Here is a 13651-nt window from a genome sequence, read left to right as displayed (position 1 = left end):
GAAATGAGTATTTTAAAACATTAAATATAGCAGATTCAGAAAAGATTCTATGAGATTTAAAAAGAAATTTTATAGGATATTTAAAAGTATCAGGAAAGATTCGAGTCTTTTTAAAAGATGTTTAGTAATTTTTAAGTAGTTTGGAAGAAATCAAGAAATATTTGATAAATATTCGGAAATTTTTGAATATTTCTTATCTATTTAAAACGTATTGAATTCTTTAAAATATAGTTAAACTGTCTTGAAATTGTCTCAAAATTTGGAAAAATCATTAAAAGTGTAAAAAAAGTTTCATATAATCTTCTAAATATGCCCAAGCATTTTAAGAAAATTTGTTTATTTTATTTAACCTTTCGAGATTCTTTTAAAGCTCCTAAAGTTAATCCTACGTTTCTAAAACTCTTCTAATATTTAAATTCTTTTTGAATTTCATCAATTCTATTAAATATTTCTTAAAATTACTAGATTATTTACATTTCATTAAACTTTTAATCTTACCAAATTGAAACTTTTTGCTTTAAAATCTTCTACGTTCTTCTTTGAATTTTTAGGAAACCCTTTAATTTGTTAAAAATAATTCTTTTTTTCTTAATCTTGTTAGACCTTCTAATGTTTCAATCTTTGAAGATTATTAGAATTTTTCCTGATTTGTTTTTAATTTCACAAAATTGCCTTTACAATTTTTCAGATTCTTTGAGAATACTGAAATTGTGTTAAATTTATTGAGATCTTTTTAAATAATCCCTTAAAATTAATTCTCCGAAATAAAAAATTATTTTAATTATTCCTAGGAACCTAAAAGATTTTATTTTTATTTTCGTAAAACCTTACAAAAATCTTTACAGATTTGAATTATTTTTGAAACGTTTTAAAATTGTCTAAATACATATTAGACTTACTTAATATTGAAAGTACATCTCTTACGCTTACTAAAATCTAAAAGTAAGTTTTTTAAATCAACATATACTTTTAAAGAATGCGTAACAAAATTACACAAGAAGGCTTGATAAGAATCATGTTCCTTAATTATTCTAAAATTATTTAATAGAGCCAAATTGTAAAACTTTGCTTCAAACTCTTTTAAATACTTTTAAAAACTTTTAGGAAATAATACAAAATGTTTATTAATCTTGTTTCAATTTTCTCTTCGAATTCTTTACAATAAAATCATTCAAAATTTTCCCATGAACTTTCATTCTCTTGACACCGTGCAAAATTTCATTTACTTACAAACTCGTGATAGCCAGTTAGCCACCGAAAACGAATCGGGAAGTCGGGGGAGGGGAGGCTTGAGTTCGTCCATTTTCGGCTCTACACGAGGCTGGCCTACGCAACATGTAGCAGAGCCGACTCACCGACACGCTATGTTTGAATGTGCCGCTCCCAGATGTGAGAGGGATGGGGGCCGGAAAATCCCACGTTCTGGAGACACTGCACTGAGGGTGGCGTCCCATGATTGCAGAATTGCTTTGCGTTTTGCGTAATGCGTGAATTCACTAGACATTTCAGCCAATAATATTCTCCTAGTTATTCAGAGAAACACTGTGATTGGTTGACATGTCTAGTGATTTGACGCATTACGCAAAACGAAACGCAATTCTTCAATCATGGGACGCCACCCTGAGTCAGTATTAAGAATTCACCAAGGCTTTATTTTTGTACGGGGAAGCTGGTATCTTTCGGTATTTTGAGTAGCTGAGTTTAAATTCGGCATCAGAATTATTCTACATGCTACTCTTTCCCCTAGACTGAGGGAATTTTGAGGCAGTTTAGAATAATTCTGATGCCAGATTTCAACTCAGCTACTGAAAATACGGACAGATACGAGCTTCCCCGTGCAAAAAAAACCTCCGTTAAACCTCTAGTTTTCCTCAATTTTTTACTTTTCCCCCTAGGCTAGGGGAATTCTGAGGAACTGCAGACAAATTTCAATATCAGATAAAAGCTCAGCAACTTCTAATACGAAAATGTATCAGCTTTTCCGTCCAAAAATAATGCTAACCTGAAACTTTGAAATTTTCTCAGTTTTCCCACTTTTTCCCCTAGGCTAGAGGAATTATGAAGCACTGTAGAAAACTTCAGTCTAGTGATTTGACGCATTACGCAACATAATTCTGCAATCATGGGACGCCACACTTAGGGTACTGTCACACCTCTGCCTGCCTGCCTGCACCGGGCAGCTGCCCGAGACCGTTCGCACCTTGGTCTTTCCGTCTGTGAAAAATCTTTAAATCGCGCGAAAATTCTAAATATTATTAAATTTTTTAATGAAATTAACCAAGTTTTTGTAGTTAAAATTGACAATTACGATAATGAGTTTCATTTTTCCAATCTAATGTAAAAATGTAAAAAATGTAAAAAATTAATTTCTTTGCTAGAAAATTAAACTGTATTGCTGAAATTTCCTTTATTATGTTTTTTTTGTTAACAATTTATTTTACTAACTGAAAATTTAACTATTTTATGTTTGGCTTAAAATTTATCTTTTCAGTTAAAAATGCATGTAATAATTATAATTTTTTAATAATTAATCATTTTATTTGAAAATTGACTCGATCTATTCCAATTTTTGTGCAAAAGTTACCTTATTCTTTGATAGAAGCGTAATTTTTTTCGTTAAAAAATTATTTGTTTTGTAGGAAATTCAAGAGTTCAATTTTTTTAACAACTCATCATTTATCTGATCGAAAACTAAATTTCCACTTTAAACAATCAATTGTCAATTAGAAATCTTAATTTTCAACAAAGTAATTAAATTTTGAAAAATATGTTTATCTAGTCTAAAACGTTTAAATAGTCATCAACCAAATAAATTAATTTTAAACAAAGTAGTTTCACTTTCAACTATGTAATGGAATTATTAACCAAAGAAGATAATTTTTTAAAGAAAAACGTGATATTTGATATTTTAATCAAAAAGGATTTTAATTTTATTCAAAAAATAGTTGAATTCAGCGAAATAATTGAGAGCCTGCACTGCAGTGACGTCACGACCACCCGAAGGCCAAGTCTACTGTCGGGAAAAGTGAGCAAAAAAATTTCGAAGGGTTCAATATCATCGAAAGAGGTAACCATTCTCGCCCCCGCTCCCACTGCTGCCATTAGGACTCATAATCACCGCTTCTTCCGATATCATAGCTTAAATTTTTTAATTTACTTGTTCAAAGTCACGCTTGAGTCATAACCTCAAAAAATTACAAAAAATCATGCACTGAGGCAAATAAATTTCAAAATAATGCCAGTAATGCACATTTTCACTTTAAAAACATGTCGACAACTGTGAAGGATCAACCCCTGCCTGATATCAACTTATTTAACATAACTTTAGCCAACAGAACCTGGCCTCACCTAACCTGAATTAACAGAAATTTATTGAACTACACGTAAAGCTCTGGAAGCATATTTTCCTAGTAGCAAATGTGTGCTACATCCAATGGGTCAACTCGAGCCTAACCTGGAAATAAAACTAACCTAGCCTAACCTAACCTCACGAAACACAATTAAACTGATGATGTTGTTCAGTTGTGTTTGCGGTACGGTTTGAATCAGCTTGGGCTTAGCCTGCAAATAGGTCAAACCTATCCTAACCTAAAAAGACCTGACCTAACCTAACTTAAATTCACGTAACACAATTAAACTCATTGTGTTGTCCCGCTGTGTTTGCTGTACCGTTTCATTCAGCTTCGGCTTAACCTACATCGAGGTTTAACCTATCCTAACTTAACAAAACCTGACCTAACATAACCTAGCCGAATGAAATTCAACCACACGTGTAGCTATGTAAGCGTACGGTTCTCAGTCTTAAATGTGTGCTATATTTAATAGGATAACTCGATCTTAACCTACACATGAATCTAACTTAACAGAACGTAACGAAATTTTGCTTAACGCAACACAACTTAACTTAAGTGTTCCCGTTGTAACACAATAAAATTCATTTCATTGCATTGCAGGTGGTTAAAAATTAGACGCACATTATTCATTTAAAGAAACTTAGAATTACAAGTAGGATTGACCCCATTTCAATTAACCTGACAATATTTGTATCAATTAAAATGTAGAACTGTAACTTAAACATGCAAATGAATAAGAGTTTTATTCACAATTTTTTTCTCTCTGCTTTTCTTAGGCTTAAGGGATATATTTATAATATATTTCGTGTTAACATTTTATCTTGCTTTTTATCGTAATTAAATTGATTTATAAACCTACTTCAGTCTATTTTCTGCCTGCTATAACGTGTCCTTTTTTCTGCGAAGGAACGATGCAAAGGGTTACGATTACGTTTAAGACCTACATTCGTTTCCTTTTTCAACATCCAGCAAAAATCAGCCATCATGACCTCGTCCCATCTACCCTTATATCGTTGTTCCATCACTTTTATGTCTTCATGGAAACGTTCCCCTTGTTCTTCGCTGAAATCACCAACATTTTCTGGAAACTTATCCAGATGGGAATCTAGAAAGTGAAGTTTTAAATTCATCAAGCAGCCTAACTTTTTGTAGTTTCTTATCATTTTTGCAACAATATTCTCGTAATCTGGACTTTTTTTATTACCGAGGAAATTTGCGTTTACTGCTTTAAAACTTTCCCAAGCGTCCATTTCAATTTTCGTCATGTGGCTCACAAAATTAGTATCTCTTGTCAATATTCGAATTTGTGGTCCATCAAAGAATCCTTCTTTCAGTTTAGCATCTAAAACATTAGGGAGTTTAAGGGATATATACTTTTAGCATTGTCCATCTTTGTCTAACGCCTTGACAAATTGCTTCATGAGCCCAAGCTTTATGTGGAGGGGTGGTAGTAAAATTTTGTCTGGATCAACGAGGCTTTGGTTGATGATATTATGAGAACCAGGTTTAAATGAATCTCTTAAAGGCCAATGTTTTTTGCTGTAATGATTGGCTCGATTTCTGCTATTCCACAGGCATATAAAACATGGCTCTCTCGTGAAACCAGATTGTTGGCCTAATATCATTTTTACGATTTTGAGATCACCACATATTTGCCATTTGTGATTCGTGTAATTAAATTTTTCAAGAAGCATTTTAACATTGTTATATTCTTCTTTGATGGCCGTTGAGTGAGCTATAGGGATAGGAGCGTAAGTATTCGTGTTATGCAGCAAAACAGCCTTAATGCTGCGTTTTGGCGAATCAATGAAAAGTCGCCATTCTTCGTCTCTGTACACATTTTTCTTCAAGTGGTTGATTAGTCCGTTAACGTCAGTGCAGTACACTAAAGACGTCTCTTCGCCTTTAACGAAAAACTTCCTGAATTCTTGGTCCCTGTCGCGATAGAATGAAACTTTTGTCTTTGGCTCTAGAAGATTTCTTCTTTTTAGAAATGAGGCGGCAAATTCAGCGTCGTCTTTCGGTAATCTAAGATCTCTAAGAAAATCATTGAGTTCTAGTTGCGACACTAATATTGGAACCTTCAATTTCATTTTATGCACGCCATATTCGTCATCTTTTTCGTCATTTTCATCGGAATCATCAGAACTATTTTCTGTTCGATCACTGGTTTCACTACCATCTCCATGACGTTGACTTTCAACTTCCATTCTATCATCTTCTAAAGCGCTTAAATTAGTGTCGCGTGCATTTTCATTGATTTCAATTGCTCTTTTGACTGTGCACACATTAATGTACGAAATGTTATTTTTATTTTTGGCGTTGAACCCTTTGACGAAATTCATGCAAAAGTAGCAGTCCTTCACAATAACGGTTTTTTTCCATGTGGTTGGTGTAGAGTACTGGCGGTACTTTTCGTTGTTTGAATTTTTTAGACGATACAACATATGTCTGCAGGAATTGCAAATGACGTGAGGAACCCATTTTGTCTCTTGGTGCAGCAATTAACGGTCTAAACACTTTTCGTAAAGACTTTTCACTTCCTCGTCGATTGATTTTCGCAAACTGCTCACTTCATATTTACTGCAAATGTAACAGAATGAATCTGAGCTATTCTTGCGGGCATGCGATTGAGAAATGCTCGCCGTTTTTTTCCTTGTAGCATGAGACTCTACACCAACCAAGTGATCCATTAATGAAGAGCTAAGGTTGCATGATGACGACGTCGCAGAGCCCGCTTTCCCACCCTGACCAGACGCCGATACTGGGGGTTTTCCCTGCATCGTAATACACTTTTTACCTGTGTCTGCCATGACGGCATGTACGCCGTTTACCCAGGGACTCAGCCAATGTGGATCCGTTGCCCACCGTCACAACGTGGAGGTGCCCTGGTTACAGACACAGGCGAATAATTCCACAGGCGAAAATTTAAATAATAAAAAGCTAACCAAGAAGTTAGCGCTAAAAAGTTTTAGCTCGCGGAATTGAGCAAGATGAAGCTAGAAGTTGACCAAAACTAAGAGATGCTCGCTCGGTCCATCAAATCATTAAAGTGCTATCTCGGGCGAGCAGCCCAGTGGGCACAAAATTTGGCGACGTCTTTACGACAACTTTACGACAGCCTCTGTCCATGTCGTTTTGGTGTCTTTGCGATATCGTAAAGACATCATCAGATTATGCGACTTATTTAGGATATCGTAAAGACACCTTAACTACATTGACATAGGATGTCGTAAAGATGTCGTAACGATGTCGTAAAGAAGTCGCCAAATTTTGGGCCCACTGGGCGCTTGCTCTTTAATAATGTTCTTATTTCATGCTGGTATTTATTAAGTACTGCGAGGCAATTGAATTTTGGGGTTAGAGTTTTAGTCTGTTTTGCATTTTTTAATTCCTGAATGGTCTTGAGCTAGAAAATAATTTATATGCTACCGTTGACATAACGTGAACAACAAAAATATAGTTAAAAATCATAAATTCTCGTAAATTCTTTTTAATTCTCCTAAATGCTGTCATATTCTCTATTATAGAACATGAACTCAAATTCTCGGGAATTTAAGAACTCTAGTAGTAGACTCAATGATATATTACATCAGTGAGTAGAAGTAGAAACAATGTATTCGATTCCTACTATACAACAATTTTACACAAGATATGGAGATTACTTTTTTTTCATATAACTCTTTTTGTAATAACCTAAAAAATAAATTCCAACCCCGAATAAAAAAATTACCAAAGCCAAAATTCCCTGAATTAGACGATTCCTGAATTGGACAATTCCCACATAATAAAAATCCCAAACAGAAAAATTGCCAAATAATAAAATTCACAAAAATTAAAATTCCGAAATGGAAGCGTACCCCTGGTCACGCTCAGTCATGAATTAACGAGACCCCACCTATAATATTACGTCACTGATTTCGGCCCCCCCTTTCACAGTTTTTAAAATAATTATAAAATACTTTTCGAAATCTTCTCAAATATGGGAATAAAGCGTTACATGAAAAGAATTAAAAATATAAACCAGATTATTAACACTTTTTTATTCTTCTCAAAGAACATATCAAACAGCTAGGATATACGAGTATATGGACTCAATACTTTTCAGGTTGTCAATTTCAAACAAGAAAACCCTCCTTGACATCACGTGCAGAATGACTTGTCACTCATATGTCACGATTTGTCACGCTTGATAAGAACCCCCCCCCCACTCCCCTTGGCCCTTGGTGCGTGACATATGTGAACGCTCCCAATAATAAAGTTCCCGTATTATAAAATTAACGAATTAGAAAATTCCCGAATAAAAATATTTCCGAATTGGAAAATTCCCAAATAATAAAATTCCCAAACAATAAAATTTCCCAATAATAAAATTCCTGTATAATAAAATTCCCTGACAAAAAATTCTCGAATTAGAAAATTCCCAAATAATAAAATTCCTAAACGATAAAATTCCTGAAGAATACAATTTACAAACAATAAAATTCCTGAACAATAAAATTCCCAAACAATAAAATGCTCGAATTGGAAAATTCTCAATTAATACAATTCCCGAAGAATTAAATTTAAAAACAATAAAATTCCCAAACCAAAAAATTGCCAAATAATGAAATTCCCAAACAATAAAATTTCCAAATAATTAAAATCCCGTATAATAAAATTTCCAAACAAAAAATCTCGAATTGGAAAATTTAAAAATAATAAAATTCACAAACGATAAAGTTCCCGAAGAATACAATTTACAAAAACTAAAATTCTCAAAGAAAAAAATTACCAAATAATAAAAATGCCCAAACAATAAAATTCCCAAACAAAAAATTCCTAAATACTGAAATTCCCAAACAATTCAATTTCCAAATAATTAAATTCCCGTAAATAAAATTCCCAAACAAAAAAATTCTCGATACGGGAAATTCTCAAATAATAAATTTCCAAAATATTAAAATTCCCAAATAATAAAATTCCCGTATAATAAAATTTCTTAACCAAAAATTCTCGACATGTAAAATTCCCAAACAATAAAATTCCCGAACAATACACTTTACAAACAATAAAATTCCTGAATAATAAAATTCCCAAACAAAAAATTCCTAAATAATGAAATTTCCAAACAATACAATTTCCAAATAATTAAATTCCCGTAAATAAAATTCCCAAACAAAAAAATTCTCGATACGGAAAATTCTCAAATAATAAATTTCCAAAATATTAAAATTCTCAAATAATAAAATTCCCAAACAATAAAATTCCCGTATAATAAAATTTCTTAACCAAAAATTCTCGACATGGAAAATTCCCAAACAATAAAATTCCCGAACAATACAATTAACAAACAATAAAATTCCTGAATAATAAAATTCCCAAACAAAAAATTCCTAAATAATGAAATTCCCAAACAATACAATTTCCAAATAATTAAATTCCCGTAAATAAAATTCCCAAACAAAAAAATTCTCGATACGGAAAATTCTCAAATAATAAATTTCCAAAATATTAAAATTCTCAAATAATAAAATTCCCAAACAATAAAATTCCCGTATAATAAAATTTCTTAACCAAAAATTCTCGACATGGAAAATTCCCAAACAATAAAATTCCCGAACAATACAATTTACAAACAATAAAATTCATGAATAATAAAATTCCCAAACAAAAAATTCTTGAATTGGAAAGTTCTGAAATAATTAAATTTCAAAATAATAAAATTCCCAAAGAATAAAATTTAAAAACAATAAAAGTCCCCAATAAAAAAATTCCCAAATTATAAAATTACCAAATAATAAAATCACACACACACACACACACACGCGCGCGCGCGCACGCACTTATGTAAGCACATACAAACACATATTTAATTTGGTAAAATTAAAATAATAATTAAAATTAATTTAATTAATTAAATTAAAATAATAATAAAATCCGCAAGCCAAAAAATTCTCGAATTGGAAAATTCCCAAAAAATAAAATCTCTGAAGAATAAAATTTACAAACAATGAAATTCCTGAACAATAAAATTCTCAAACAAAAAATTCTAGAACAATAAAATTCACTAGCAATGAAATTCCCAAACAATAAAATTCCCAAAAAAATACCCAAATAATGAAATTCCCAAACAATAAAATTTCCAAATAAATAAATTCCCGTACAATAAAATTCCCAAACTAAAAAATTCTCGAATTGGAAAATTCCTGAACAATAAAATTCCCAAACAAAAAAATTCTCAAATAATGAAATTCCTAAACGATAAAATTTCCAAAGAACTAAATTCCCGTATAATAAAATTTTTGAAGAATTCAATTTATAAACAATAAAATTCTAGTACAATAAAATTTCCAAACGATAAGATTCCCGAATAAAAAATTCCAGAGTAACAAAATGTCCGAATTATGAAATTCCCGAATATTAAAATTCTCGGATAATAAAATTCCACAATAATATAGTTTCCTAACTGGAAGTTTCCGTAATGAAAATTTCCGCATAAAAAAATCATCGAGTATTAAATTCCCGAATAATAAAAGTTCCAAATAGTTAAAGTCGCCAATAATAAAATTGCCAAAAAATAAAATTTCTGCAAAATAAATCTATCGAATGCATAAAATTCTCAAAAAATTTCTCCGTGAAATTGCCGACATATCGAATATCTTTATAAATATTTTAATTGTTTTATTTTACTAAATATCATAAAGATATTGTATTTTTTTAAATTGCTGCTATTCAGATGATTAATTTAAAAACTGGGAATTCAAATATTGTTCGACAAAAACAGTTAATAACAATGGCTTTTGTTATCTTTTCAAGGGTTCAGATTTTTTTCTTTTCTTAAAAATCTGTTAAAAGAAATGAAGAAATTTACATCCAGAAAATGTATTTTTATAAATAAATATATATAGTAAGACATATCAACTCGTAGAATACATTTTTTTTTAAATTTCAGGATTTCCGAATCAGCATGCGACAAATATATATAATATGTGGATATCTAAAATAGTTTCTGGCTGAAACGGAATTGGTACATCAGTGCGTGTTTCCTAATTTGTTTTAAGGAAAAAATAATTTTTCAGTCGAGGGAATCCAGGGCGGATGATAGAATTTTTAGTTTTTCTTTTGCATTTTCGAGCTCTGATTCACGAGAAATTAAAAGTTCCTTCCACGAAGAATGCAATTCCGATTTCTTCAAATGGTCCCTCAAAATTTCTGCAAGAAATTAAATATATTTATGTTTAAAATTTCTTTTATTATGACTTTTAATTCACAATAATAAGCATTCAGCATTAAGATAAATAATTTTTTGTAATAACTCTTTAATAATTGGTCAATAATAAATAATCGCTAATGCCAGAGGAATTAAAAACTATATTTAAATTTGTGGTACAAAATATTCAAAAATCTACGTTTTGTTAAAAAAATACGAAGAAATAATTTTTAATGAAAAAATATTAATCTTCTCAATCCGAAAATATGAATTTTTAACAAAATAGTTGAATTTTCAAAAAAAAAGTTATTTTCAACCAAGTAATTTAATTTTCCTTCTAAAAGAGACTTCTTTAAATAACAGGCATGAATTTACAATTAAAAACAATCTATTTTTAACCAAAATTAAATTGTAAATTTTTCAGTTGAAAAAATAATTTTAAAGAAAAATTCGCATTTTTAACGAAAAAATTCAAATTAAAATCAGACAGATAAATGTTTAACAGAAAAAATGAATTTATAACAAATTAAAGTTAAATTTAAAAAAAATGAAGTTCCAGCAAAATTTATAATAAGATTAAAATAGTAAACTTTTCAGTTCAGAAAATTAATTTTTTAAACAAAAAAGCGAATTTTCGACAAAATAATTCAGTTTTAAGTCAGAGAGATAAATATTAAATAAAAAATGAAATTATAACAAATTACTGTTAAATGAAAAAATAAATGAATTTTCAGCAAAATAGTTGAATTTTATCAAAGGAAAAAATGATTTTTGACCAAGTTTTTAAATTTTCTGTCGAAAATACGATTTTTTCAAATAAAATAGATAAGTTTACAATTAGAAAACGAAATATATTTATACCAAGAATAAAATCGTAAAATTTTCGGTTAAAAAATTAATTTTTTTTTAACAAAAAGGCGAATTTTTAACAAAAGAATTAAATTTTAAATTAAAAAATAATAATTAAACTTTCAGTTGAAAAATTAATTTTTAAACAATTTTAACTATATAGTTCAATTTTAAACCAAGAGATAAATGGTAATATTGCAATATATAATGTAATATTCAATATTGAATATTTAAGCTGAAAAATTTTATTTGAACTAAAAAATAGTTAAATTCACAGAAAAAAGATTTTTAACTCGAAAATATAAATTTTCAACAATTTAAAAAAAGTTCATTTTAATCTAAATAGCTGAATTGTTTACCAAAGGAATGCATTTTCGACTGAAATAATGAATCTTCAACAAAAAATAATGAATTTCGAAGCAAATAGCTGAATCTTAAAAAAAAAATCAGTTTTAACCAAATAAATAAATTTTGTTTAAAAAAATAAGAATAAATAAGAATTTTTTACAAAAGAGTTAAATTTTAAACCAAAGAGGTAGATCTTTAAGAAAAGAATAAATTTTTAACAAACTTAAGTTAAAATTAACCCAAGTCATGCGTGCAAAAAAGATAAATTTGTTAACAAGATCATTATTTTTCAAATAAAAAGATTAATTTTCTACCAAAAAATACAATGTTTTAACAAAATATATGAACTTTTAACGAAATACTTTAATTTTTAGTCAAAGAAGACAACTTTAAAACAAATTGTTCAATTTTTAACTAAAAAAATAATAATTTTCGATCGAAAATGAAATAGTAGCGTTTTTAATTTTCTTAAATCTAATTTTAAACCAAACGCAAGAGTTTTTAACTAAAACGATAAATCTCTAATTGAAATAGTTGAATTTTCCAAAAGAATATTAATTTTTACTACAAAAGATAAATTATCATCCAAGACTTAAATAATTAAATTTTAAGTTAAAAAATTAATTTTTAGCCAAACTGATGAATTTGAAACTGCAACTACAGAACTTGCAATGAAAATAAGTAAAATTAAAATTTGTTTAAATTATTTAAAATAACTAACTATAAAAAATAGTTAAATTTTTAAAAAGTGAAGAATTTTCAAAAAAATTATAAATATTTAACTGAAACAATTTTGAATAAAAAAAGAAACAAATTTTCAGGCGAATTTTCCAATTTTTGGCAAAAAATTTATTTTCACCCAAAGAAAAAACAATTTAAAAATAAAATAGCTCATATCTCAACGAAATTAATTTTTAATTAAAATTGTAAATTTTCGACGAAAAAAATTAATTTTTAACAAAAGAATTTGACAAAAAACCATTAAAATAATAAAAGCTATTTTGAAGTAAATTAATTTTAATTACATTATTTTTAAATTAAATTTTAATTGACATATTTTATTTTATATATTTAATGTATTTTAATTAAATTTCCAGCCCTTTCCCGTTTTTCACCAGCCATACAATAATAACAATACAAATTAAATTTTATATTTTACCAGATTTTGTGAGTTTTAGCGTCAACGAAAGAGAATTGTATACGATTGGAGGTTCCAAAGTTGTAGCGCTTTCTCTCAAAAATCGGCGCAAAGTCGGGCCGATTTCAGAATCGATGAGAGGCTTTTCAGAATCTGAGAGACAAATTGCTGTCAAGATATTTAAACTTAGGAGCGCTTCGTTTTGCATCAGAGCGTACTTGGAGTTTAACATTTTTACTAATCTTTTCACGCCGCCGTGTTTTATTACAGAGTCGACCACTTCGTTGTGCCTAAAAGAAATTTAAAAATATGTTGAAAAAAATTATTATTAGAAAATAGGCGGGTGAAACCCCGTCAACCCACTAAAATACCAATTTGAGTCTATGTTTTTTGTTGGAATAGGATATATTAAATATATAAAAACATAGACAGGATCTCAATTTTGAGTTTAAATTTTCTGATAGAATAATATGTTTAGTTATTACCCTCAAAAAATGGTTTAAACATGTAAATCGACGTTTTTGGATGGGAAAGTATATATGACATCTTTTTTAAAAACATAGGCAGGATCTCAAATTTGAGTCTAGGTTTTTTGATAGGACAGTATATTTAGGTACTATCCTTTAAAAATATATTTTTTGAAAATGTGGGTTGATGATTTTGGACACTAAAATATATTTTCTTTATATTTGAAAAAAACAGGATCTCAATTTTCGTGTCTATATTCTTGGTTAGGGTAGCATATTTAGTCATTATTGTTTTTAAAAAATA

The 13651-nt window shown here is 29.2% G+C and overlaps 1 protein-coding gene across 1 annotated transcript in view; it reads right to left on the bottom strand.

The window, feature by feature from the left end:
• Positions 1-10201: 10201 nt before the first annotated feature.
• The window catches only part of LOC117174301 (rap1 GTPase-GDP dissociation stimulator 1), a 192121-nt gene continuing 188671 nt past the window's right edge, over positions 10202-13651 (bottom strand). The window contains exons 9-10 of the mRNA XM_033363280.1: positions 12902-13170; positions 10202-10547 (exon numbers count right to left, since the gene is read on the bottom strand). Of these exons, the coding sequence (XP_033219171.1) occupies positions 10411-10547; positions 12902-13170 (406 nt within the window). The 3' untranslated portion in view covers positions 10202-10410. The remainder of the gene's footprint in view (positions 10548-12901; positions 13171-13651) is intronic.

This window comes from Belonocnema kinseyi, chromosome 1 (assembly GCF_010883055.1).
Source record: "Belonocnema kinseyi isolate 2016_QV_RU_SX_M_011 chromosome 1, B_treatae_v1, whole genome shotgun sequence".
Lineage (NCBI taxonomy): Eukaryota > Metazoa > Arthropoda > Insecta > Hymenoptera > Cynipidae > Belonocnema > Belonocnema kinseyi.
Note: the sequence above shows the minus strand (reverse complement) of the source record. Positions and strands in the feature narration are given on the sequence as shown.